General features: G+C 47.8%; 1 protein-coding gene and 1 non-coding gene across 2 annotated transcripts; both read left to right on the top strand.

Moving 5' to 3' along the window:
- Positions 1–22887, top strand: SUPT16H (SPT16 homolog, facilitates chromatin remodeling subunit). The gene is made up of 26 exons (XM_077298309.1): positions 1–517; positions 3611–3703; positions 3802–3972; positions 6319–6474; positions 7289–7435; positions 7826–7977; positions 8056–8228; positions 8570–8660; positions 8901–8974; positions 9061–9173; positions 9293–9358; positions 9473–9568; positions 9689–9804; positions 10490–10643; positions 12236–12363; positions 12442–12577; positions 12657–12783; positions 14341–14459; positions 14709–14834; positions 15582–15694; positions 16093–16168; positions 17796–17965; positions 18048–18177; positions 20757–20886; positions 21031–21108; positions 21736–22887. The coding sequence occupies exons 1-26, from the start codon at positions 452–454 to the stop codon at positions 21837–21839; spliced, it is 3105 nt and encodes a 1034-aa protein (XP_077154424.1). The 5' UTR covers positions 1–451; the 3' UTR covers positions 21840–22887.
- On the top strand, positions 2369–2424 carry LOC143797476 (small nucleolar RNA U6-53/MBII-28). Its single transcript, XR_013220498.1, has one exon. It is a non-coding gene; the product is annotated as a small nucleolar RNA U6-53/MBII-28 (small nucleolar RNA).
- Positions 22888–27431: the final 4544 nt, after the last annotated feature.

The raw sequence follows: 27431 nt of genomic DNA, 5'->3' as shown, positions 1-27431 counted from the left end.
GTGAGCTGATTGGTTAGGGCGCCTGCTCCACTTTGCAGCAGGATTCGTAGATCTCGTGCTGTATATTTTCTAATCCTAAATGACAGCCGGTGATGCCGGATAGCACCGGGGAGGCCTCGGTGCAGCCAGCGGTGACATCGCCGGTCATTCTCCGCTGAGATTTACACAGGAGTCAATAGATGCGCATATCCGGCGGCAGGGGGCGCTGTGGCCGCTGCTCTCCGCCTCAGTCGGTCTTTTCTCTCCGCCCCCGGTTCTCTGTAGCTGCTCGGGATTTCCCGCTCTACGTGCCATCGTTTGTGCGTTCGGAGCTAGAAGCTCGCGCAGGCCATCATCCAGCCCGCGGTGTTTCCCGAAATCCTCCCCAACGGACTGCGAGCTATCCCGGCCAGGAGATTAGGAAAGACACGCGGGAAGCCCGGCCTGCTCCGGGAGGGGGCACAGGACGAGGATGGCGATCAGCCTGGATAAGGAGGCCTATTACCGGCGAATTAAGCGTCTGTACGGAAACTGGAAGGTGATGAATGGCGGCGGCTGGCGTGTGGCTCCGGTCCTGTAGGCTCCCGCTCTGCCCGATCCTCCATCACTGCGTGCTATCACCTGCCGGGTCACGTGTGCGGCCCTGTGCCCGCGTGTGGCCGAGGACAGACCCGTGTATACGTTATGTACACCCCATGCCCGGGCTGATGCCCCAGAGGAGCTGGCCAGCCTACCAGTGAGGGGTTAATAAAGTTTCCTTGTGTCCCGATATTCGTTATCTGCCCACATGTGCCAGGGCCAGCCTCGTAGGGGGCACCCTCTGTGGGGTGGGCTAGTGGGCACCTTCTGTAGGGTGATGTGCACTGCCTGTGGTGTGGGGTAGTGGGCACTGTCTGTGGGGTGGCACTGCTGCCTGTCCAGTACCTCCGCTCACTAGCAGCAGGGATTCTGGGGGCACCCTCTGTCTAATATGGTACCCTCGGTGGTGTGGGGTAGTGGGCACTGACTGTGGGGTGGCACTGCGGCCCGTCCAGTACCTCCGCTCACTAGCAGCAGGGATTCTGGGGGCACCCTCTGTCTAATATGGTACCCTCGGTGGTGTGGGGTAGTGGGCACTGTCTGTGGGGTGGCACTGCGGCCTGTCCGGTACCTCCGCTCACTAGCAGCAGGGATTCTGGGGGCACCCTCTGTCTAGTATGGTACCCTCGGTGGTGTGGGGTAGTGGGCACTGACTGTGGGGTGGCACTGCGGCCCGTCCAGTACCTCCGCTCACTAGCAGCAGGGATTCTGGGGGCACCCTCTGTCTAATATGGTACCCTCGGTGGTGTGGGGTAGTGGGCACTGACTGTGGGGTGGCACTGCGGCCCGTCCGGTACCTCCGCTCACTAGCAGCAGGGATTCTGGGGGCACCCTCTGTCTAATATGGTACCCTCGGTGGTGTGGGGTAGTGGGCACTGACTGTGGGGTGGCACTGCGGCCCGTCCAGTACCTCCGCTCACTAGCAGCAGTGATTCTGGGGGCACCCTCTGTCTAATATGGTACCCTCGGTGGTGTGGGGTAGTGGGCACTGACTGTGGGGTGGCACTGCGGCCCGTCCAGTACCTCCGCTCACTAGCAGCAGTGATTCTGGGGGCACCCTCTGTCTAATATGGTACCCTCGGTGGTGTGGGGTAGTGGGCACTGACTGTGGGGTGGCACTGCGGCCCGTCCGGTACCTCCGCTCACTAGCAGCAGGGATTCTGGGGGCACCCTCTGTCTAATATGGTACCCTCGGTGGTGTGGGGTAGTGGGCACTGACTGTGGGGTGGCACTGCGGCCTGTCCAGTACCTCCGCTCACTAGCAGCAGGGATTCTGGGGGCACCCTCTGTCTAATATGGTACCCTCGGTGGTGTGGGGTAGTGGGCACTGACTGTGGGGTGGCACTGCGGCCTGTCCAGTACCTCCGCTCACTAGCAGCAGGGATTCTGGGGGCACCCTCTGTCTAATATGGTACCCTCGGTGGTGTGGGCATTGTCTGTGGGGTGGCACTGCGGCCCGTCCGGTACCTCCGCTCACTAGCAGCAGTGATTCCGGGGGCACCCTAGCGTGTGGAGGCGGGTACACTGTGCCAGGCATCTGTACTGTTTCCTGCTGTTGCTTTTTGTTTTCTTAGTGATTTTTCCCTCCCATAAGACGTTCCTCCCGTTTCTCGCCATAGATGCCAGTAGTATGTCTGATATTCCAGAGTGGCCGTGCAGCCCCTGCCCACTCCATCCAATGGTCTCCTGGAGGCTGTGCAGACAGATTTGCACGGCTGCCCGCTGGCCTAGAGGTTAGCACAGGTGCCCTACAACGCTGTGGCCATGGGTTCTAGTCTGACCACCACTAGTCCCTTCTGTTGTCTGGCGTAGCCTGTGATGAGTTGCCATGCTAATACTGACGCTGCCCCCGGGAGCATGTGGCTTCTGGCAGTGAATGAGTGTAGCTGACTAACTGAGGCGGCCATGACATCCTGTGTCACTCCCAGCAGATGTTTTGTCCCTATGGCTGAGGCGGCCATGACATCCTTGTGTCACTCCCAGCAGATGTTTTGTCCCTATGGCTGAGGCGGCCATGACATCCTGTGTCACTCCCAGCAGATGTTTTGTCCCTATGGCTGAGGCGGCCATGACATCCTGTGTCACTCCCAGCAGATGTTTTGTCCCTATGGCTGAGGCGGCCATGACATTCTGTGTCACTCCCAGCAGATGTTTTGTCCCTATGGCTGAGGCGGCCATGACATTCTGTGTCACTCCCAGCAGATGTTTTGTCCCTATGGCTGAGGCGGCCATGACACCCTGTGTCACTCCCAGCAAATGTTTTGTACCTATGTCTGAGGCGGCCATGACACCCTGTGTCACTCCCAGCAGATGTTTTGTACCTATGTCTGAGGCGGCCATGACACCCTGTGTCACTCCCAGCAAATGTTTTGTACCTATGTCTGAGGCGGCCATGACATCCTGTGTCACTCCCAGCAGATGTTTTGTCCCTATGGCTGAGGCGGCCATGACATCCTGTGTCACTCCCAGCAGATGTTTTGTCCCTATGGCTGAGGCGGCCATGACATCCTGTGTCACTCCCAGCAGATGTTTTGTCCCTATGGCTGAGGCGGCCATGACATCCTGTGTCACTCCCAGCAGATGTTTTGTCCCTATGGCTGAGGCGGCCATGACATCCTGTGTCACTCCCAGCAGATGTTTTGTCCCTATGGCTGAGGCGGCCATGACATCCTGGGTCACTCCCAGCAGATGTTTTGTCCCTATGGCTGAGGCGGCCATGACATCCTGTGTCACTCCCAGCAGATGTTTTGTCCCTATGGCTGAGGCGGCCATGACATCCTGTGTCACTCCCAGCAGATGTTTTGTCCCTATGGCTGAGGCGGCCATGACATCCTGTGTCACTCCCAGCAGATGTTTTGTCCCTATGGCTGAGGCGGCCATGACATCCTGTGTCACTCCCAGCAGATGTTTTGTCCCTATGGCTGAGGCGGCCATGACATCCTGTGTCACTCCCAGCAGATGTTTTGTCCCTATGGCTGAGGCGGCCATGACATCCTGTGTCACTCCCAGCAGATGTTTTGTCCCTATGGCTGATACTAATTTTCTTTTTCAGAAAGGTGAAGATGACTTCTCTAACGTGGATGCCATCGTGGTGTCGGTGGGAGTGGACGAGGAGATCGTGTACGCCAAGTCCACCGCTCTGCAGGTGAGGGCCACTTTGTACAATGTCTGTGTTTCCCTTTTTTGCAGCATGATCTAAAGTTTTGAGTGTTTTTTTTTTGTGTGTTTTTCTGCTTTTGTTAGACCTGGCTTTTTGGCTATGAGTTAACAGACATGATAATGGTTTTCTGCGACGAGAAAATTCTCTTCATGGCCAGCAAGAAAAAAGTGGAGTTTCTAAAGCAGATTGCAAACACAAAAGGCAATGAGAACGCTAATGGCACCCCAACAATCACACTGCTGGTCCGGGAGAAGGTACGTGTCCTACTTCACACCAAGGTCATGCTGGTTCCATGCTGCCACTATGGGCCCCATGCCCATCACACTAATGTTGCTGGAGTCTGCTGATATTGATGGGATCGGCCAACGGTCTGTATATGGGTGTGCCGGGGAGAGGTGTCAATCTTGCATGTGTCCAATATTGGACTCCCAGAGACAAGCTGTCGGCCGACATGTCAGCTGGTGGCTCTCAGAGAACACAGGCGTGCCCGGCCGGACGAGTGCTAGTAAGGGAGTGTCGGCTGAGATGGTTGTTGTCCAACAGCCATCTAATGGATATGGTAAGTGTAAGGCCATGGGTGCAGTAGACCCCACTGAACAGAACATCAATTGTGGGGACATTGGGCCTGATTATCTATGGGCCAGGACATGGGGATCTTTCACTGCTTCTGTGCTATTGGGGTAATTTGCTGCCCCAAATTGACAAACATCTCCTCCTTGATGGACTGTTTTATATTGAGGCATCTGAATGCTTTCTCTCGGAGTTAGGCTACTTTCACACTAGCGTCGGGAACAACCCGTCGCTGCGCGTCGGGCCGACGTTCCCGACGCTAGTGTGGTCTCCGCCGCACAACGGGGGCAGCGGATGCATATTTCCCACGCATCCGCTGCCCCATTGTGATGTGCGGGGAAGTGCGGGGAGGTGGGGGCGGAGTTCCGACTGCGCATGCGCGGTCGGAAAAAGCGGACCGTCGGGAGCAAAAAACGTTACATGTAACGTTTTTTTCTCCCGACGGACCGCTACCATACGCCCAAACGCCGCCAAACGCATTCACCGTTTGGAAATGCGTCGCAAATGCGTCGCAAATGCGTCGCTAATGTTACTCTATGACGAAACAACGTATCCAGCAAAAACTTTTGCTGGATGCGGCGTTTCGCAAAAACGACGCATTTGCGACGTATTGCAGTTAACGCTAGTGTGAAACTAGCCTTAAGGGGTGAAATATGGAACGATCACACAGCTGCACTGAACAGCAGGGGGTCGTATCATGGCGGGTTATTGCTCAAAGCTGCAAGTAATAAGTTAGTGGGCATATTAGTCCTTGAGTGGTCACTCAAATAATGGAAGTGATAAAGCGAAATGCCATAGGTGATGATGGCTGGGTGATGTGTTTGGGCAGGAGGAGGGTTGTTCTGTAAATGTCACCAGCCATTCAGCTTTGTGTATTGCGGCCCCATGTTTCCTTCTCCATAGTCGGCATTTGAATGAGATCACTTTTGGTCTTAAAAGCCTCAAACTCTTTAATATGACAATTAACAAAACCTTGTCAGTTGCTTACTTTTTATTATTTATTTTTTCCCACTCTTTAACACCTTAGAGCACTCTTACATAGTGTATGTTCCCATGCTGAGAATACACAGTGGACTGGCTTTCCACTATAGTGGCGGCTTTGTCGTTTCGCTGAATCTGCAGCTCTGCATCTTTTCCACAAGGAAATTCTGCAGGGAAATCGTCTTATGGGGATGTTTCTAATACCTCCTGGGTGCTGACAAAGTGATGCATATTACAGCCACAATGGGTTATGTCTTAGGTTCTGACTCCCAATCTGAGGTAGACAGATTGACGTCTTGGTCCATGTTCATGACTCTGGTGGTCTTCCATCTGAACCCCTGAAAAACAGGACTCAAGCAGTCTAAAATATTAAACTCTGGTCTCTTTCACCTCCTTTGCTGTGGAGTATGTCTTTATTAGATACACACAATTAGTCTGCAACGAGGTCATGGGTAGTCCAGTGTTTGATTTTTGGCATCCATTTCCTTCATTGAAGTCATCTGACTTTAGATGGAACCCTCCTGAAGGATATTACCATACAAGCTTCATCCTGTTTCTGTGCAGGCGCTGGCGAGTCACTGCTACTGCGCAGAAGGAGGATGAAGACTCTGCCCAGGGAACGGCAGATAAGGTCCCATAACCGTGCGGGTGCATGGCGCATGTGCGGGATAACGGCGCCACAACTGCACGCCACAGGGCAGTCTGACATACATGGGAGGAGATGCTATTGTAATGTAGAGGAGGCAGAGATTTCTTCCAGGCACTGCTCGCCCCGAAGACTGGAAGAAATCATCAACATAACAGATTAAGAGTGCATTCCTCAACATCTACACAGCAGCTATGAAGCATACAGGTGAGACTGGTTACCTGTATGCCCATAGTAATAGCCTAAAAGAGCCCAAGGGGTGACAAATTCCTTTTGTGTGTGTGTGTGTGTGTGGGGGGGGGGGGGGGGGGGGGGCATATGTTTTGAAGAAAATCTCGCATTAAATGTCCTGTTTGTAAGCTTGTATGGCAATCTGTTATTAAAAATGTGCATTTCTCTACAGCAAAATGAGGGTAACAAGGCAAACTTCGACAAGATGCTCGAGGCAATCCGAGGGAGCAAGAAAGGAAAGCGAATTGGTGTTTTTAGCAAGGACAAGTTCCCAGGCGACTTCATGAAAAGCTGGTACGACTGCCTGAATAAAGAAGGCTTTGACAAGGTAAGAGCTGGGCATTTGTCTGTATGAAGGCCTTGGGTGTCGGGCTCGTCTTTCCTGCTGCACACTGTTTTATTGGCAGTAAAGAGGTTAATCTCACTGGACTGAGAGCTGTGCACAGCTTTATTCTCAGGGCAGTATGTTGTTTTTGGTGCCCAGACAAGCAGGATTACGGTGACTGGATCCTCCAAACACAGTAGGTGATGGTACAGCTCACCTCCTCCCTCTCTCTTCAGTGACTTGCCCAGATCACACCATGCCCAGAAAACACTTCTATACAAGTGATTATATTCAATGTGACTGGATGTTAGTGATTTTTGTTTTGCTGTAATGGTTCACTCACACAACCATATTTTCGGTCCTATTGCGATCTGTGGGGGAAACGGAGAGCACTTGGCCAATGTTAGTCAATGGAGCAGTGCAGTTGAGTTTGTTTTTTTTTCCACATTCACGCGATCCTACCCAAAGCTGCACATGTAAAAAACCTATTTTGATTTTTTAAATTATTATTATTATTATTATTATTATGTGTGGAAGTGAGTTTGGAACTAACAGGGAAGTAATCCCATAAAGGATGGGGAATGTTGGGCAGAGACTTTTTTGTGCTCAGTATCATCAGAAGTTGTAATGTCCATATTGGCTTTGGTAATGAGAAGGAAATCTCCAGGAGATGTTGCCAGAATCGGTAGCTTATGTGCCAGTTGGTCCATATCGATACAGGTTGCACAGAAGTTTTCTGACCAAGCACTTCATGCTAGTGTTGTAACCATGAAGAAATGACCCTATGACCTTTCTTGAGTCTCTTCTTGTCCATTAGGCTGATATCAGCGCTGCAGTGGCCTACACAGTTGCTGTAAAAGAGGAGGGCGAACTAAACCTTATTAAAAAAGCAGCCACCATTACCGCTGACGTCTTTAACAAGTTCTTCAAGGAGCGTGTCATGGAGATTGTGGATGCCGATGAGGTAATAAAATGCTCCATGTTTAGTACAGTTAACATGTTTCATTGGACATCCTCCGCCTATTGATCAGTGGGGGTCTGAGTGCTGGGACCCACGCCAATCGGCAGAACAGGGTAATTTCATCCCCGAAGTGGCACATTTATCCTTGTTACAAAATGGAGCGGCACTCCATTCATTCTCTATGAAGCTGTAGGAAAAAGTCAAGCTCAGGGCCCCATAGAGAATAAATGGAGCGGTGGTTGATCATACGAGATTCTGCCCCATTCTAATGGGAATCAAAGTTCACTGTTATGCCAATTTGTGTGCCCCAGTGGTCGGACCACCACCTCTTCCGAACCAACATCTCTTGTGAATAAAATGCATAAAACCTTTTATTTTTGGCTCTCATTCTAGAAAGTACGGCACAGCAAGCTAGCGGAGTCTGTGGAGAAAGCCATAGAAGATAAGAAGTATTTGGGTGGGACAGATCCGTCCACCATTGAAATGTGCTATCCTCCCATAATCCAGAGTGGGGGCAATTATAATCTAAAATTCAGTGTGGTCAGGTTGGTTCTCACTCCTAGTACAGTACAAGCGCTGGAACTGTGGTAGATGTCTCGTCTCATTTGTATTTCTGCTTGCAGTGACAAAAACCACATACACTTTGGGGCAATCACATGTGCCATGGGCGTCCGCTACAAGTCATACTGCTCCAATTTAGTGCGCACCCTCATGGTGGATCCAACACAGGAAATGCAGGAAAATTACAACTTTTTGCTCCAGATGCAAGATGATTTGTGCAAGGAGTTAAAGCATGGTAAGTGCTTAATGAGTTATAATTTGGACCTTTTCCATTAGGGCCATGACCCCTATGATGGGCTTCACAGCTCCTGCTTGTAGGATGGCCGACCTCTGACCTCGGCTAGCACACTTCTATAGGTGAAGGTTCTGATCCTTCACATATTGTGAAACTACCTCCATTGTTTGGCATACTTCACTAGCTATCCATGCAACGGGATTTTGGCATCTGGGGTCCAATGATTAATTTTGGGGGAATTCTTCAGAAGCTTTCCAGATCTATACACTGACTGTTGTTCTAAATTGTTGTGTGAATGCAGTCTTAGAATAGATCATAATTATCGTTGTTGTTAACACCAGGTGCAAAAATAAGTGAAATCTACCAAGCCATTATGGATCAAGTGAAGAAGCAGAAGCCAGATCTAATGAGCAAGATCACCAAGAACCTGGGGTAGGTGCAGCACTTGTGCTTAAAGGGAACCTGTCACCCCCCAAAATGGAAGATGAGCTAAGCCCACCGGCATCAGGGGCTTATCTACAGCATTACAGAATGCTGTAGATAAGCCCCTGATGCTGGTGGGCTTAGCTCATCTTCCATTTTGGGGGTGACAGGTTCCCTTTAATATTGCATGCGGCAGAAAGCTTGCTTCTTGGTAACAACTGCTGCCTCCTTTTTATTCTGTCTTTCCAGTTTTGCAATGGGAATAGAGTTTCGGGAAGGATCTCTTGTATTAAATAGCAAGAATCAGTACAAACTGAAGAAAGGTACAAGTCCAACATTATCAGGGTGAAATGATCTTGGTCACCAAAAAGATAATTTATTTTCCATGACCATTAATTTCTTATTTTAGGAATGGTGTTCAGTGTTCACTTGGGCCTGTCAGACCTCACCAAGAAAGAAGGGAAGAAGCAAGAAGAGAAGACCTACGCCTTGTTCATTGGCGACACAGTGCTGGTTAATGAGGTATACTTCAAAGCATGGGGGACACTTTTGTAAGAAGTGCTCTAGAAAACCTTTTCCATTGTTTTGCTGATATTTTAATAGTATGGTAATTTTTTTTTCTCCCTGTAAATTTTCCTTAGGAGGGACCAGCAACTATTCTTACTGGTGTTAAGAAAAAAGTGAAGAATGTTGGAATCTTCTTAAAGGTAACTTGGCTAAAATCCTAAGATACTGTTTCTTTTGACTGTTTGTAAACTGTATGAGTATGCGTAATCCTAGTCCAAGCACAGCACCGTATAATTACTGATCTGTCTCGTCAGAATGAAGATGAAGAGGAGGAGGAAGAAAAGGACGAAGCTGAGGATCTTCTTGACCGAGGATCTCGAGCTGCAGCACTACTTACGGAAAGAACTAGAGTACGTTCTGTATTTGACTGGTGAATCACCTATAACTTGGAAGATTTCATTGGTTGTCTTTGTTATTGTTTTCCTTATTTGTGCTGTTCTTGACTGATTTACTGCTGTTTCCTTTCAAAGAATGAAATGACGGCAGAGGAGAAGCGCCGGACTCATCAGAAAGAGCTGGCTTCACAGCTGCATGATGAGGCACGGAGAAGGCTAACGGAACAGAAGGGCGAGCAGCAGGCGCAGAAGTGAGTCCCTATCTTAAAGGGAACCTGTCGCCCCCAAAATCAAAGATGAGCTAAGCCCACCAGCATCAGGGGCTTATCTACACCATTCTGTAATGCTGTAGATAAGCCCCCGATGTATCCTGAAAGATGAGAAAAAGAGGTTAGATTATACTCACCCAGAGGCACTCCTGGTCCGATGGGCGTCGCGATTCGGGGCCTCCCATCTTCTTACGATAATGTCCTCTTCTTATCTTCACGCTGCAGCTCTGGCGCAGGCGTACTTTATCTGCCCTGTTGAGGGCAGAGCAAAGTACTGCAGTGCGCAGGCGCTGGAAAGGTCAGAGAGGCCCTGCGCACTGCAGTACTTTGCCCTGCCCCCTCAACAGGGCAGATAAAGTACACCTGGGCTGGAACCGCAGCGTGAAGACAAGAAGAGGACATTATCGTAAGAAGATGGGAGGCCTCGGACCGCAACGCCCATCGGATCGGACCGCCCCTGGGTGAGTATAATCTAACCTCTTTTTCTCATCTTTCAGGATACATCGGGGCTTATCTACAGCATTACAGAATGGTGTAGATAAGCCCCTGATGCTGGTGGGTTTAGCTCATCTTCCATTTGGGGGGTGACAGGTTCCCTTTAACCAATCTCACTCTATTGTTTTATGCTGTAACATTCACTGTTAATAATTGGTTTTTATTCACCCAGGGCTCGCAAGTCTAACGTTTCATACAAAAACACATCTCAAATTCCAAAAGAGCCTGAAATTCGGGAGATGAAGATATACATAGACAAAAAATATGAGACTGTGATTATGCCTGTGTTTGGAATAGCTACTCCCTTCCATATTGCCACCATCAAGGTAATTGAGCACATACTACTTGTAAAATGAGCTGTATTTTGTTGTGCTAAATCGACAGCATCAAAAATTCTGGAGACGTTCTTGCCAATGAAAATAGCCCAAGGGCATGTGTGTGCCGAGTGTAGCCAGAACTGCGTGGCAGCTCCTTCTGTTAGCTGGCAGAACCAGGAAGCCATAATAATAATCTTTTATTTATATAGCGCCAACATATTCCGCAACACTTTACAGTTTGCACACATTGCTCGCAATCTAAATTCCCTATCAGTATGTCTTTCATGGCCTGTGACTTATTGATGGCGTATTTACTCTGTTGCCTCATTGGGGGACACAGGACCATGGGTGTAATGCTGCTGTCCACTAGGAGGCGACACTATGCATAATCTGAAAAAGATTAACTGTGGCTCCTCCTGTGCAGTATACACCCCTGGACGGCATCAGCTTTCTCCAGTTTTTGCTTAGTGTCGCATAGGAGGCACACCTAAAAGATTTTTACTGCGTTTATTTCCGACGGGATTACAGATGAAGAAAAGAGGGTCCCCTGTGAGACTCCCGGCATGGCTCCTTCCTCGGCCCCCTATTATGGGGTGCCCAGTTGAAGTAGAGATGGCTATTCCCCATGTTGCTCCTTGCCCAGTCCCTCGGGTGCTGGTTCGAAGTCGAGATCCCCCCTCCTTCCCCAATTCCTTTTGGCTTCTGGGTTGAGGTCGAGGCGAGGATAAAGGCCCCTGAAGGTGACAACAGCACCCTCCCTAATCCCCCCTCTGGGGGTATTAGGTTGAGATGCCTCAGGTAGGGCCTGTACAGGCAGCACTCTGCAGCTCCCAGCAATGGGCCAGCACACTGCGCCTGCATCCAGGGACCCCAGCCCAGCTGCGGGCTCCTGTCGGGGCCGGGGGGAGGGCAGGCAGGCATGGCACATACAGACACAGGGCTCCCTGCACCCCTGTCTCTGCGGCAGCACCAGCTCTATACTGCCTCAGGGAGACCCCAACCGGGCTCCCCCTTCCGCTTATAGCCCCACCGCCATCCTGCCTTTAAATCCGGAGGGGTCCGGTTCAGATTCGACCCCCTGCCGGACTTTCGCGCCGGCCTGGAGCCCTTCTGGGCCTCAGGCATCTAATTTAGGCCCCGGCTTCGGCCTAGCTGAAGCCGCCACCTCCTCTCCGCCCCCCCGGCCCGCCCCCCGGATGACAAATATGACACTCTACAGTGTCATAAAGGGGGTGGATCGAGACAGAAAGGGCGCATTTTTACACAGCTTTGCCTCGTTTTTCCAGCTCTCCGCCCCCTTCTCCTCCTTCCTCTTTTTCTCAGCAGCCATTTTTCTGCTGCAGATTAACCCTGCATCTCCCGGTCTGCAGGACCAGCACTTTGGCTACAAGGAGTACGGACCTGTGGTTGTAATATGTTGCTCTAATGTTAAGGCTGCTTTCACACATCAGTTTTTTGCCGTCAGGCACAATCCGGCGAATTTTGAAAAATAAAAAACGGATCCGTCGGAAATGTTTTTTTCCTATATAAACATGCACAGGCGGCAGATTGTTTTTGGATGTTTTCTTTCTCTTACACTTTTTCTGTTTCCTTGTGTACAGAACATTAGTATGTCCGTTGAAGGTGATTATACGTATCTCCGCATCAACTTCTACTGCCCTGGAAGTGCTTTAGGGCGGAATGAAGGCAATATTTTCCCTAACCCGGATGCCACGTTTGTGAAGGAAATGTAAGTAATGTTGGTTACAACAGATTGTTTTACATAGAACTTCCTTTTCTTGATTTCTGTAATTCTTTTGTTGTTCAGAACGTACCGGGCCTCCAATATGAAGACCCCTGGAGAGACTGCTGTACCATCACTTAACTTACAGAATGCTTTCCGAATTATCAAGGAAGTGCAGAAGCGATACAAGACCAGGGAGGCAGAAGAGAAGGAGAAAGAGGTGGGAAATGGAGATGAAATCTGTCTCTATCGTACATGCATCATTTTTGTATATTAATTGACTTAATCTTCTTCTGCAGGGCATTGTAAAGCAAGATTCCCTTGTCATTAATCTTAACCGTAGTAATCCAAAATTGAAAGACTTGTACATTAGGCCTAACATCGCACAGAAGCGAATGCAGGGCTCTCTTGAGGCCCATGTAAATGGTAAGTGTGACCCTTTAAAAGAATTCCTCAAGACCTCATTCTTACCGGGTCTCGTGCTTCATTCAGCAGAAACGTGCCTATTTACTAGCCTCTATTGTCAAGATATTGAACAGTCCTAAAATGAGAGTCTGGAATCTGGAAATAGTGAGATTATACAGTTTGCTTTACACAGATATGCTTGCTTTTAATTAGGTTTTAATATTATATTGATCAGCTACCATTTGGATACATGACCAATATCAGATAGGTGGGGATGTGGGGTGCTGTTACTCAACCCATCTGCTAGAATCTTCTCCAGTCATATGTAAACCATGTACAGAAAGCCAAAGCTCCTCCGCACTGTAAAGTGTCCGCTCCTGGGTACTGCAGATCAGCTTGAACAGGTCAATATCATTTTAGTAGAAAACCCCTTCTTGACATTGAATATACCTGTATTTATGATGCGGATTCCCTCCTATGTGATTGTGGAGTGCCAATGGATTGCTATGGCAGTCCTGAAGAGTTCTTCCACCGTACCTGTCATGATGGTGCTCCTGTGAAGACCAGTCTGTGTAGATATGATTAGGATGGATATATACCGTGTTTTGCAAAATATAAGCCACACCTAGGTTTTAGAGGAAGAAAATAGAAGAAAAATTGAGGCATAAATGTGTTCATGATGCACTGTTATGTGGGGATGGGGGGAATCTGCTGCTGACACTGTTTTAGGGGTGATATCCCCCTTCCTGGTATATATGATTCCCTATCCTGGTATATAATATGGCTTTCCATCATGCCACACACAAAAATAAACAATTCTACTCACCTTCCCTATGCTCTCAGAGCGCGGCGTCCTGCAAGTGATGTCACTGCCAAACGCCCCCACACGCCGACATCAGCTGCTGGAATATTCACTGCTCCCCACGCCCGAGACTATGGGAGTGGGGAGCAGTGAATATTAATTTTTCTTAATAGCGGACACACATGCTCGCACAGCGGCTGCAGAAGCCAGCCGCTGTAGCTAACACGTGTGCTCACTATTAAAGAGCTTGAATATTCACTGTTCCCCACTCCCATAATTCCGCCCACCTCTCAGCGCCGGCTACAGTGCATAGAGGTGGGAGGGACTATGGGCTTGGGGAGCAGTGAATATTCACTCTTTACTAGCGGGCACACATGTTAGCCGTAGCTACTGACTCCTGTGGCCCTCTCCTCCACCTCTTTCCCCTCCCCCACTGCTGGACTACACGATACATCTGGACTATAAGGACGCACCCCTCCATCGTCCGAGAAAATATATTTCACCACACTTTTTCCCCGTCTTCCAGTAACTGGTATACTAAAATGAATGGTGTCATTTAAAACTACTACTCATTCTGCAAGAAACTACCTTTTAAGCGGCTGTGTTGATTAGGAAATATAGTTATGGCTTTTGGAGGAAGAAACAAAAGTGCAAAGAAAGCTGGAAATACTCTGGTCTTGATAGTGTTAATACTTCAACAATTATACAACCTGGTCTAATGACCCTTTGTAGACAAACATTCATACTTTTATACATATTTTATTTCTTTTACACAGGTTTCCGTTTCACATCTGTGAGAGGAGATAAAGTGGATATTTTATACAATAACATTAAACATGCCATTTTCCAGCCATGTGATGGCGAGATGATCATTGTGCTTCATTTCCACCTCAAGGTAATGATAAACATTTGTAATGTAAAGGGGTGCTCCACTACTCACAGCTTCTTCTGAATCCCTATGTTTCCACCAATAAAATTATAACATTTATGCTTGCTTCTGGAAATGGAGGGGAGTATAGGTATTATTTTACTGGGGGGAAATATAGGAGTTGTCAAAGTAATAGACAACTCCTTTACCAAAAAAGTCCAGTCATCTGATCGCATACAATTGCCTTATCACATACCATATATTTTTGTTTTATAGAATGCCATAATGTTTGGAAAAAAGAGGCACACAGATGTCCAGTTCTATACAGAAGTTGGAGAGATCACCACGGATCTTGGAAAACACCAGCATATGCACGACCGCGATGATCTGTATGCAGAACAGGTGAGTAGATCGATTCTTAACCACACGGGGTGATTCTTCTAACAAGGAATGTCTAAACCCATAATGCTGTTTCATTGTTTAAAGGGAATCTGTCACCAGGTTTTTGCTACCTCTTCTGAGAGCAGCATAATGCAGGGATAGAGACCCCGATTCCAGTGATGTATCACTTTGTGTCACAGCTGCTGCACCCCAGTAAACAATCAGATTTCTTATATGTAGCAGAGCTCAGAAAGCTAACCCCACCCACACCACAGCTTTCTATGGTCATTGTCTATTGACAACTCTGTTTATCAGAGGAGGAGGTGCGGTCGGACCACTTGCTATGAAACATCTAGTCTGGGCAGTGATATTCTCCTGGTGATAAAACTTTGATTGTATGGAAACGGCACACAGCCTAATAAGTGACAAATCCCTCAAACCCGTGTCTCAGCCACTACCTCATGCTGTCCTCAGATTACATAGCAAAACCCTACTGACAGGTTACCTTTAATTATTTGGTCCAAAAATGACTATTTTCATGCGTGTTGCAGGGTTACCGTATTTATTTGCCACGCTTATCCAAACCCTTCCTACAAGATCTCCTGTAGCTAGATGACTGATTCCTTGTATTCTCAGCCATTTGGTTCCTATATATAAAAAGACCCCAAATCTACGATTTGATTATATGCCCTAACTATACAAATTTGCAAATTTCATTTATGTTTAAAACGTCCCAAATCTTGTGTATCTGTCTTGCGTTGATGATAGCTGGAGAGAGAGATGAGGCACAAACTGAAAACGGCCTTCAAAAACTTTATTGAGAAAGTTGAATCCTTAACTAAAGAAGACCTGGAGTTCGAAGTTCCATTCAGAGACTTGGGGTAAGCTCCGTGATCCTTTGCTCTCCATTGTAATTGCAGGCTGTAGATTTGCAGACACGTTTGGTCCCACCAACCTCTTGAGTTTTGTGAAAGCACAGTCACACTTTACATGCTTGGGTATGTTTTTAGAAGGAAAATTCTGGAATGTTACCACTAAACGCATACACTGTAAGCAAGTTCTGGGGCAGACCCGTTGGATGTTTGTTTGGGTGGTGATCAAACGAAGGTCCTGGAGATGGTCCCTGAGCGCTCTACTGAGCAACTTCCTTTTAGCGATCTGTGGGTCTCTGCACACACTCCAACAATCAAAACTTCTAATACATTTACTTTGTGGTTATATTTTTAACTTGTACCAAGTTTTATGTTTCCATGGTATAGATTTCATGTCCATGTTCTAGGTTCAATGGAGCCCCATACAGAAGTACATGTCTTCTGCAACCAACAAGCAGCTCTCTGGTAAACACGACAGAATGGGTGCGTAATCTTTACTTTTCGCTAAGGGTCTATATACACTGTATGGACAAAATTATTGGGAGAGGATGGTCAATCATTGAATTCAGGTGTATGACTCCAGCCCCTCGCCTTGAAATCTGCATGTACAAACTTTTGTGAATGGCTTGGTCTTTCTAAGGAGCTCACTGATGCTAGAATGGTCCGGTACTATGGTGCCACTTTTCTAACAAGTCAGTCCATGAAATTTCTTCCCACCTAAATATTCCATAATCAGCTGTGATTGGCATTATTAAAAGCGACTAGTAACCACAGGATCTCTGCCACAAAATGGCCACCCATGTAAAGTTAAAGAGCAGGATCGCTGAGGGGTATAGTGCATAAGTCACCAAATCCCCTCTGACATTAATATGAGCACAATAACTCTCCCACAGAAGCTTCATTACGTGGGTTACGGTAATCAAGCCTTACATCACCAAACACAGTGCTAAGTGGTGTAAAGCACATCACCACTGGTTTCTCATGCTGTAGAAACCATTTCTGTGGAGGAAGGAACTTCACTTCTCTATCTGGCAGTGTGATAAACGTGTTTGGTGAATGCCAGGAGAATGTTACCTTCCTGACGGCGTTATGCCAACTGTAAAGTTTGCTGAAGGAGGGATAATGCTGTCTGGTTGCTTTTGGGGGGTTGGCCTAAACCCCTTAATTCCAGTGAACTCTAAAGTTAATGCTTCAGAACAAGATATTTTGGATAATTTGATGCTTCCTACTTCCAGGGAAGACCCTTTTCTGTTCACCATGACGGTGTCCCAGTGCACATAGAAAAGTTTCATACAGTAATGGCTGGTGAGTTAGGTATAGAACTTGACAGACCCTACACAAAGCCCTGACTTCGCATTAGGCTACTTTCACACTAGCGTTAACTGCATTCCGTCACAATGCGTCGTTTTGCCGAAAAAACGCATCCTGCAAAAGTGTTTGCAGGATGCGTTTTTTCACCATTGATTACCATGAAGCGACGCATTGTGACGGATTGCCACACGTCGCACCCGTCGTGCGACGGATGCGTCGTGCAGTGGCGGCCCGTCAGGAGCAAAAGATGCTACATATAACGTTTTTTGCTCCCGACGGTCCGCTTTTTCTGACCGCGCATGCGCGGCCGGAACTCCGCCCCCACCTCCCCGCACTTCCCCGCACCTCACAATGGGGCAGCGGATGCGCTGGAAAAATGCATCCGCTGCCGCCGTTGTGCGGCGGAGACAACGCTAGCGTCGGGAACGTCGGCCCGACGCTAGTGTGAAAATAGCCTAAGCCACCTCTGGGATGAACTAGAATAGAGATTGTGAGCCAGGCCCTCTTACCCACCTCTCGTCTGACCTCACAAATGTTATTCTAGATGACAGTCTAAAATTTCTCACATTCGCACCTCAGAATCTTGTAGGCAACCTCACCAGAGGAATGCAAGCGGTGTATAACTACAAAGGGGGGGACCAATTCCTTATTAATGTCTGGATTTAGAATAAGTCGCAAAACGTGCAGTTGTCCCAATACTTTTTTCCATATAGTGTGTTGCTAGACAAGCCATTTAATTTTTCAGAGTAGCTCTAACTTTAGCATTTCCCTTTCCAATATGTCGGTTTTGATTTTACAGCCTCCATTTGTTGTGACGCTGGACGAGGTGGAACTTGTCCACTTTGAGAGAGTCCAATTTCACCTGAAGAACTTTGATATGGTCATAATCTACAAAGACTACAATAAGAAGGTCACTATGATCAATGCTATTCCTGTGGCATCCCTCGACCCAATCAAAGAGTGGCTAAAGTGAGCACTTCTTATTCCTACATTTTGAGACTCAGATAATGAAGATGTTTGCGTTTACATATTGCCTTATTTTCTTCTGCAGCTCATGTGATATTAAGTACACTGAGGGCGTTCAGTCCCTGAACTGGACTAAAATTATGAAAACCATTGTGGATGACCCTGAAGGGTTCTTTGAACAGGGCGGCTGGATTTTCCTTGAACCCGATGGGGAGGTGAGCAAATTAAGCAACTTTGTTAAGCTTGAAACCAAATAAAATAATTTCTTCTGGCCATGTGTGTATGTTGTAGGCTTGTCGGAAGAGGTAGGTCTTCAGGTTCCTTTTGAAGGTTTCCATGGTAGGCGACAGTCTGATATGTTGAATTAGAGGGCAAGTACAGGAGAAAACTTGTATGCGATTGTGGGAAGAATGAAGTAGAGAAGGAGATCTTGTGTGGATCGGAGGTTGCGTGCAGGTATGTATAGAGAGACGAGGGCACAGATGTATGGAGGAGACAGGTTGTGAATAGCTTTGTATGACATGGCTAAGGTTTTGATCTGGATTCTCTGAGCAATGGAGAGCCAGTGAAGGGATTGACAGAGGAGAGGCCGGGGAATAGCGAGGGTACAGGTGGATTAGCTGGGCAGCAGAGTTGATTATTGATTGGAGGGGTGCGAGAGTGTTAGAACAGAGGCCACAGAGAAGACTGCAGTAATCGAGACTGGTGATGATGATGATGGCATGTACTAGTGTTTTTACAGATTCTTGATTAAAGAATGTAGGGATCTGTGAAATACTTTTTGAGTTGTAGTCTGCAGGAAGTGGAAAGGGCTTGGATATGTAATTTGAAGGAGAGATTAGAGTCCAGGGTTACCTCGAGGCAGCGAGCTTGCGAGACAGAGGAGAGAGAGCAGCCATTTACTTTAATGGATAGGTCTGTTGGGGGGCTTGAGTAAGATGGGGAAAGAGGATGAATTCTGTTTGGTCCATGTTAAGTTTTAGAAATCGAGCAGAGAAGGATGAATTGGCAGACAGACATTGTGGGATTCTGATTAGTAAAGAAGTTACATCGAGTCCAGAGAGGTACATCTGTATGTCATCAGCATAGAGATGATATTGAAAGCTGTGGGACTGATCTGTCCCAGGCCGAAGGTTTAGATGGAGAAGAGCAAGGGTCCTAGAACTGAATCTTGTGGGATACTGACAGATAAGGGGCGAGGTGAGGAGGTGGTGTGTGCGAGTGGGAGACACTGAATGTCTGGTCTGTTAGTTATGAAGAAATCCATGGTAGGGCCAAGTCTGTGATGCCAAGAGATGAGAGAATCTGTAGTAAGAGGGAAAGGTCAACTGTGTCAAAAGCAGATGACAGGTCCAGGAAGGGGACAGAATAGGGTTGCTTGGATGTGGCAGTTAGTACGTCGTTTGTGACTTTAGTCCGGGCAATTTCTGTGGAATGATGCGGTCAGAAGCCAGATTGTAAGTGGTCAAATAGCGAGCAGGAGGAGAGGTGGGAGGACAGTTCAAGGTGATTGTGTTGTTCCAGTAGTTTTGAGGCATAGGGGAGAAGTGATATGAGGCGATACCTAGACAGTGGATGATGGGTCAAGGGAGGGCTTTTTGAGGATGGGTGTGATCGAGGCATGTTTGAAGCATGAGGGGAAAACACCAGTTAGTGATAGGTTGAAAGGATGGGTTAGGGTTGGGATATGAACACTTTGGTGAAGTTTTGGATGAGGTGAGATGGAATCGGGTGGAGTGCACAGGTTGTGAGATGTGATCTTGAGAGTAGAGAGGAAAGTTGATCTTTAATGGTGGAGAAGCTGGTTTTGGAAGAGGAGGGCTGAGTAGATATGAGGAGGGCCTGTAGACCAAGGCTTTCTCTGATGTCATCAATTTTCTGCTTGAAGAATGAGGCAAAGTCTTCAGCTGAGAGGAGCGGGAGGAGGTGCTGGTTAATGGAGGAGAGAATTGAAAGTGTTGAAAAGCTGTTTAGGGTTGTGAGACAGGTAGGATATGACAGATAAGAAGTAGGTTTGTTTTGCTTCAGTGACTGTGTACTTGAAAGAGGCGAGGGACTGTTTGAATGTGATTTAGTGCTCGTTGTAGTGGGATCTTTTCCATCTCCGCTCAGCAACTCTGTAAGCAAGCCTCAGTTCTTTAGTCAGGCTGGTGTGCCAAGGTTTCCTGTTGATTGTGCGAGCTTTGGTATGTGTGAGGGGGCGCAGTAGATTAGAGAGCTGCAGCTGTTGTTATATACGAGTGTTGGCAACATCTGCATCATGTAAGTTACCCATGTTTGCAAGAGGGAGAACAGAAGGTGATTTCTGCGTGGGTGTGCAAGTTTGTAGAGTGGGGATTGGGCACCAGAAGAGGAGAGGGAAGAGAATGTGAGTAGGTTGTGGTCAGACTGAGGGAGTGGTGAGTTAGAGAACAGAGGCGGGGATGAAGATGAGGTCCAGTGTGTCTTTGTGAGTGGCTGCAGAAGACCATTGAGCAAGGCCAAATGAGAAAGTGAGAGAAGCTTAGAGACAACAGAGTGGGAAGTGTCAATGGGGATGTTGAAATGATGTTGCTGATAGTGAGGATGTCAGCGGAGAGGAAATTAAGTAGCCAGGTGATGAAGTAGTCTAAAAAAGGTGGCTAGCCTTGGGGGTGGCAATATATGACAGCCAGTTGGAGCGAGAGTAGATGCGCTCAGAGTGCACCTCACAGCTAGTCTTCTATACAACCACAATCAAAATTTTTTAGGACTAGTTTTAAAAGGAAAAAAAAGTTTTATTGTGTTCACAAATTTTTTATTTTTTTTCCCTAAGGGCAGTGATGCAGGAGCTGCAGGTTCAGAGTCAGAAGTTGAAGACGAGACATTCAACCCTTCAGAGGAAGAATATGAGGGGGAGGAAGAAGACAGCGATGAGGATTATTCTGATGAAACCGAAGAATCAGGTATAATTGAAATTTATCTTGGACTCTGGTCTGGTCAACTGCTTGTGACATGTCGAAGTTTGGAGGCCTAACCATGGATTAGAGGAAGGAATAGTTAATGGCTGAACTGTTGTCTATAGATAAACCTTTTCTTTCCATTTCCAGTTTACAGTGAAGATTCTCTAGGCAGCGATGAAGAGAGTGGTAAAGACTGGGATGAACTAGAAGAAGAAGCTAGGAAAGGTATGTGTACCTTCGTGAGGTAGACCAGAGGCCCATAACTGGGTTAGGAAACTTTGATTACCTGATCCTTTACCTATAATGTACTGCTATCCTGCCAAACTATTGAAGACCTCCTGATTTTCTGGTAGAATTTCCCCTAACTTGACTAATGTAATAAAGAGTTCTTTGGGATTTGTAATATTTTTGCTATGGGGATAAGAAGTAACTGTTGCCGCCTATCTCTGCCAGCCCTGAGCCATCCGAGACCACAGTTGCTGATGATTCTGTGGCATGGTTGGGCTGCTGGCTCAGCCTCTGCAGCATCACAGGAGAACAGGGGCACTTATGCTGGCTGGATCCAACCATCTGGGCAGCTTCAGAGTAGCACCTGCAAGTGTGCGCTCCTTGCCCATGAAGCCAGCCACCTCTGACAGGCTGCAGCAGTGGCAACTAAACTTGGGCAATAATAAAACAATAAAAATCCGTCTGTTCTTGACACTATGGAGGATGTTTAATAGGGGGTAAATTGCAAAGTAGCTTGTTTTTAAGCACTTGACCGAACCTTTTTTAAGGAAAAGAAGTCGTGCTATCGTATGTCACATTGATTTGATGCTTTGATTAAATGAATGTTACCTATTTTTTTTTCAGCTGACCGTGAAAGTCGCTATGAGGAAGAGGAGGAACAAAGTAGCAGTAAGAAGAGGAAGGGTCATGGACATGCACCCACCCCATCAAAAAAGAGGAGGAAGTAACACTTGCGACCCCTTCCTTTTCCCAACTCACATTCTTCTTTTGTGCCCTCCCATTTTTGAAGTTAATCCCCATGTCTTGTCTTTCTACTCATGCCTCCTTTTGCCTTTTCTTACCTTTTCTTCACTTGCCCTTTGAGTCTGAGGTGCGTCACCTGTGCTTTTGCTGCAACAGACTTGCTGGGATGCTATGTGATGGTTAAATGGACCAATGTGGCATTATTTTATTATCTCCTCTTAACTGGACTGGTCAGAAAATGATCTACTTTGTGAGTTTTCACAACCTACAAAAATCCTTCACTGTTTTTCTGAAATGACATTCACATTGTATCTATACACCCTCCATTATTTCATGGACTTGATGATACGGCGGTTATGTGGTTAAAGTGGCACTGCCAGTCTCCAGAGCTGGGTGGTTTGCCTGTATCCCTGCGTGCACTTGACCAATTCCCTTGCCGCCTCCTCTTCTAGCTTGCCGGTTTCATATTTCTTGTGTTGCTCTTCTAGCAATTCTTGTAAAATGTTCCTTTTTTTAATTGTTGGTTTTGTTTAAAGTGTCAGGACTGCCATCGTTCTCCTCGCTGCTCGTCTCTTCTGACTTCAGGCACCATAAAGGTGTAAGAATTTTTTTTTTCTCTTGGATTTTCCTTTGCCATTGCCTCTGTTTTTTCCTGATCGCAGTGAGGTGTAAACGGTGTTTTTCAGACCTTGGAGACGTGTAAACAAATAAAAGAAAGAAAAACCTTTTTGTACCATTTTTCCCGTTTGCTATTTTTTTGAGATTCTGTGGTAGACTACGAGGATTTTTACTGAACACTCATATTGTTGAGCAGCACTTGTAAATGGACACGGTGATTGTGTAGTCCTGTTCGATACAATAAAATGGGATTCCTCAGGGATATAATGCCACCTTTTGTGTGTGGTTTTGTGCTTTCATTACTTCCTAGTTAGTGAGCCTTGGCCAATGTTCTGACCCCGTTTCTCATTTAAAGTAGGAGCTAATAGGATAGTTTCAAATAAAAATGCAAGAAAAAATAAAGATTGACCCTTCTTATTGGTGTATTTTTCTTCTCTTTCTTAATTTGTAGTTTCTCCGTTCAGAAGAAATTGATGACCTACGCACAGGATAGGTCAGTTATATCAGATTGGTGGTTACTGGTTGTCAGAACCCTGCTGATCAGCTGTTACAAACTTTGATGGCCTATTCTAGAGGATAGGAGTTGAGAACAGGCCAACCATCTCTTTTGCCCCTTTAATGCCTGTGGACCACATCCTTTAAAAAGAATGTCTGGAGATGGGATGTTTATCTAGGGATTGCCAAATTTGGAGTCTGGTAAAAATGTTGCCGAATATGAGACCATTCAAATCTAGTTCATGAGGGATTGTGGTCTTCCTCTGGATCAACACAGTCAGATTTTAGGTTTTCTTTTTTCTTCTCTTTTTAAATGGTTTGTGTGGGCCTTTTACATTGATGACCTATCTTTAGGATGGCTTTTCCAGAGGATACTCTGTCAGTGGTATAGTGGCCACGTCTGGGTACTGCACGTCTGCCCAATATTCAAATCAGTTGTGGGCGAATGTGCTGTAGCTTTCGAAATGGTCCTATCTCACTGACCAGTGGGGTATCTGTTGTCGCACCGAATCAATCAGATATTGATGACTTTTCCTAAGGGTAAAAGTCCTGGATGACCCATTTAAATCTTTTACCTAATTCATAACAACCAATGAGTTAATTAGTTACATTTGTCCAATTCTACTGTACACTGTGTCCACATTTGTTTGTGACTTGTGTCAAGTGTCCGATGCTGTAGAATACAGTAGACATCACAACACGCAAGCTACAGAGGGAACTAGTTTCGAAATGGAAAGACAGAGGTTGTGCCACGTTACAATATATTGTTAATACTGCAAAAATTGTGTAAATATGTTTGTAATTTAAACGTATTAAAAATGATGCCCCATTTAATAAAATAAGCACCTTTGATGTTTAATATTCCACCCCCTAGTGTTAGAACTCGTGGCCGCTCTGTCCGTTCTTCTAACCCTCTGCACTGGCTGAGCATGCGCGGTTCCCTCTCTTTGCAATGGATGCCTCCTCAATGCAGGAGAATCCGTCCTCTCAGTCAGTGAGCCAGCCGGCTGGTTCTCATACAAATGACTAGAAGCTGGTGCTGAAGGGTCTGAGGTGCCTGTTTACACGGGCTCCCAGCACATCACCAGGGCGGGAGTTTCTCACCTGCCACGGCAGATATGAGGCTCAGTATTACACCTCCCACATCGCTTCTTCTTTGTGCAGGGAGGTGAATTGGGGAAGTAGGCAGCAGCTTCTATGTAGTACCAATCGCTGCTGGCAGTGCAGAGCTCAGCAGTGATGAGTTTGTCATATGATTGCTGTACTAAGCCGAGGCAGTGATCGAGATGTTAGATCTCCCTTCATTACCCTGCTCTTCCATCTCGATCGCTGCCTTGTGCAGTAGTTGGATGACACTCATCACAACTGCTCTCTGCACTGCCAGCAGCAATTGTACTACAAGGAAGCTGCTGCCTGCTTCTCTCATTCACCTCCCTGTGTGAAGAAGCAGCAGCTCAGGAGGCGTAATACTGAGCCTTATGTCTGCTGTGGCAAGTGATGTGCTGGGAGCCTGCGTGCATGTGACTGTGGGCGTATATGGCAGTGACATTATAACAGATAACCCATCCAAAGCCCATGTATCCAACAGCAACAGTTCTTAAGTTCCTTAAATCAAGACTACAGATCCCTCAACCATACCTGCCCCACCAGCAATAGACCGTTTTCCAGCCCCTTGGCTGTCTCATTCTGCAGGCCAGACTGGGACAACAAGAGGGCAGGATGTGGCCCACTTTGCCTAGGTCTGCCGTATGCCATCCATCCATGGATTCCAGGACTTCAGCCTAGATCCTCACTCTACCCCCTCCCGATGTCACGCCAACAACTCCCTGACTAAATATGTGACTTGTTCTCCCTCCCTGGGATCAGCTCTTTTGATGTGCAGAAGTGCTCACACCCTCCCCCTTAAACATTTGCTTTTAGCTCAAAGAGTGAAGAATGTTCCAGAAGCCCATCACCTGGGACTGCATATGAGATACCCTGTGGTGATGGCTCCATTGTTTCTACTATCCACATATTAGAATTAAGGTACCTTCACACTAAGCGACGCTGCAGCGATACAGACAACGATGCCGGTCGCTGTGTGGTCGCTGGAGAGCTGTCACACAGACCGCTCTCCAGCGACCAGCGATGCCGAAGTCCCCGGGTAACCATCGGGTTGCTAAGCGCAGGGCCGCGCTTAGTAACCCGATGTTTACCCTGGTTACCAGTGTAAAATGTAAAAAACCAAACAGTACATACTTACATTCGCGTCCCCCCGGCGTCCGCTTCCCTGCACTGTGTGAGTGCCGGCCCTAACAGCACAGCGGTATGCACGGTTTTTTTTTTTTACATTTACGATGGTAACCAGGGTAAACATCGGATTACTAAGCGCGGCCCTGCACTTAGTAACCCGATATTTACCCTGGTTACCATTGTAAAACATCGCTGGCATCGTTGCTTTTGCTGTCAAACACAACGATACACGGCGATCTGACGTCCAAATAAAGTTCTGAACTTTCAGCAACGACCAGCGATATCACAGCAGGATCCTGATCGCTGCTGCCTGTCAAACTCAACGATATCGCTATCCAGGACGCTGCAACGTCACGGATCGCTAGCGATATCGTTTAGTGTGAAGGTACCTTTAGTGCCTGGGAGAATATTGGAATGATTACAATCCTTGATTACTAAGCTTTGGTATGGCCTTATGTATACATAACATCCAGCCTACATGTCTTTCTCTGCTTACTGTCACTGAAAGGAAACATTGATTCCTGAGACTGAACTGACGAGTAAGGCTGCTTTCACACTAGCGTCGGCACGGGGCCGTCACTATACGTCGTGAAAGAAATGCCCGACGTGGGCAGCGGAAGCAGTTTTACGACGCTTCTGCTGCCCCATTGTAAGGTCCGGGGAGGAGGGGGCGGAGTTTCGACGCTCAAAAAATGTTACATGTAACATTTTCTCCTTCGCCTCATTGGGGGACACAGGACTGTGGGTGTATGCTTCTGCCGCCAGGAGGCTGACACTAAGTAAACATAAAAAAAGTTTAGCTCCTCCTCCTCCATCGTATACACCCTGACACTGGCTACCCGACAATCCAGTTCATGCTTGGTGTCTGAAGGAGGCACACGTCGGGTCCGGATCCTATGGACCCTTGTTTCAACAGCTTATGGATTCTGAGGGCCCGATCTCCCCAAATCAGCAACGGGTAAGCACGTGCGAGTTTGTCTCCACGTATCCTTTCCCGCTACGTGGGATTGCAGGCCAGACTCAGCCTTGACCACCCTAGGGTATGATAGACCTTAGGCTGTACAGGTGCCCGCAGTTGTCTGTGCATACCCTCCTCCCGGGCTTCCTACACCTAGGTTTTTACTACGGTGGTAGAGGGGTGGCAGATGGTCCCTCTCCTAATCTATACATGGAGTAAGGGTTCCTGCTCTGTCAAGTATTCGGCCCCCTGATATTCTTAGGGCTGCACGCTGCTCTTTCATAGGAGTACAGCCTGCAAAACAGAGGGGGCAGAAGAAGGGGGGGCTCCTGGTTAATGCACGTTACCTTAGGGTCTTTATATCGGCGGCGCCACACTGAGCCGGCTGCCGCCAGGAACGGCGTCACATCCCCCATGGCTCTCGGAGCTCCGGCGACTCCCGGCACTTGTCGGCGCCGCAGCGCCTATGCGGTCGATGCCGCGGTCAGGCTCTGGCTTCACCAGAAGCCCAAGTTCCGGCCTGGTGTCCCGGGTGCATTTCCGGGTTAGTCAGGCCTGCTTCCATTCAGGGCAGGCTGCGCAGTTAAGCCCCGCCCCCCCCCCCCGACTCGTCGCCGGTGGGTAGGAGAGTCTGGGGAAAAAATCCAGGCTCTGGCCCGCAGCAGGCCGTATGGCGCCACAATCCCGGCGGTTCCGCCCCCGGGGGGTAGCTGGGATAAAAGGACACTGTTTCTTTCTTCATGTGGTGTCGGTTCCACATTGTCCGTGCGGGGACACAGGACTGGGGTAAGTGCTTCTACCCTCCAGTCTGACAACAGAAGCCTTGTTTTCTCCCAGTTTTTTTCCTGGGTTAAGCATATCAGTCACTATGTCTAGAAAAGTTAAAACCCACAAGGTTCTATATACCGCTTGTACAGACTGTCATTCTGCCTTCCCCCATGCCCAGATTAATCGCCTCTGCGAGGCCTGTGACTCCGAACGCGCCCAGGAGCCCCCCTGCGAACTCCCCATCTATCCCTCCGGCAATTACCCCTTCCCCTCAGGCGGAGACTGGGGTAGTTCCACTAGAATGGGTTACGTCACTGTCCCAATCTATGGGCTCTCTAACTGAAGCAATCAAGTCCCTTCAGGCCCCTACGGTCAGAGACAGCAGTCCATCCGTCTTGGAAAGAGCTTCGGGTTCCCTGGAGGCTTCAGCCTGCAGGGGCTGTGCTCACACAAGGCAGTCACGGGGAAAGCGAGTTCACACAGCGTCGCCCGGGCCGTCAGATGC

This window comes from Ranitomeya variabilis, chromosome 1 (genome assembly GCF_051348905.1).
Source record: "Ranitomeya variabilis isolate aRanVar5 chromosome 1, aRanVar5.hap1, whole genome shotgun sequence".
Taxonomy (NCBI): domain Eukaryota; kingdom Metazoa; phylum Chordata; class Amphibia; order Anura; family Dendrobatidae; genus Ranitomeya; species Ranitomeya variabilis.
This window is presented reverse-complemented; position numbering and strand designations above follow the sequence as displayed.

What these genes read in the sequence shown, in the direction of transcription:
- SUPT16H (XM_077298309.1), top strand. Translation starts at nt 452, where the DNA reads ATGGCGATCAGCCTGGATAAGGAGGCCTATTACCGGCGAATTAAGCGT. An exon ending in ATGTTGGAATCTTCTTAAAG is followed by an intron (nt 9,359 to 9,472) that starts GTAACTTGGCTA and finishes CTGTCTCGTCAG; the next exon opens with AATGAAGATGAAGAGGAGGA. An exon ending in AGAAGAAGAAGCTAGGAAAG is followed by an intron (nt 21,109 to 21,735) that starts GTATGTGTACCT and finishes TTTTTTTTTCAG; the next exon opens with CTGACCGTGAAAGTCGCTAT.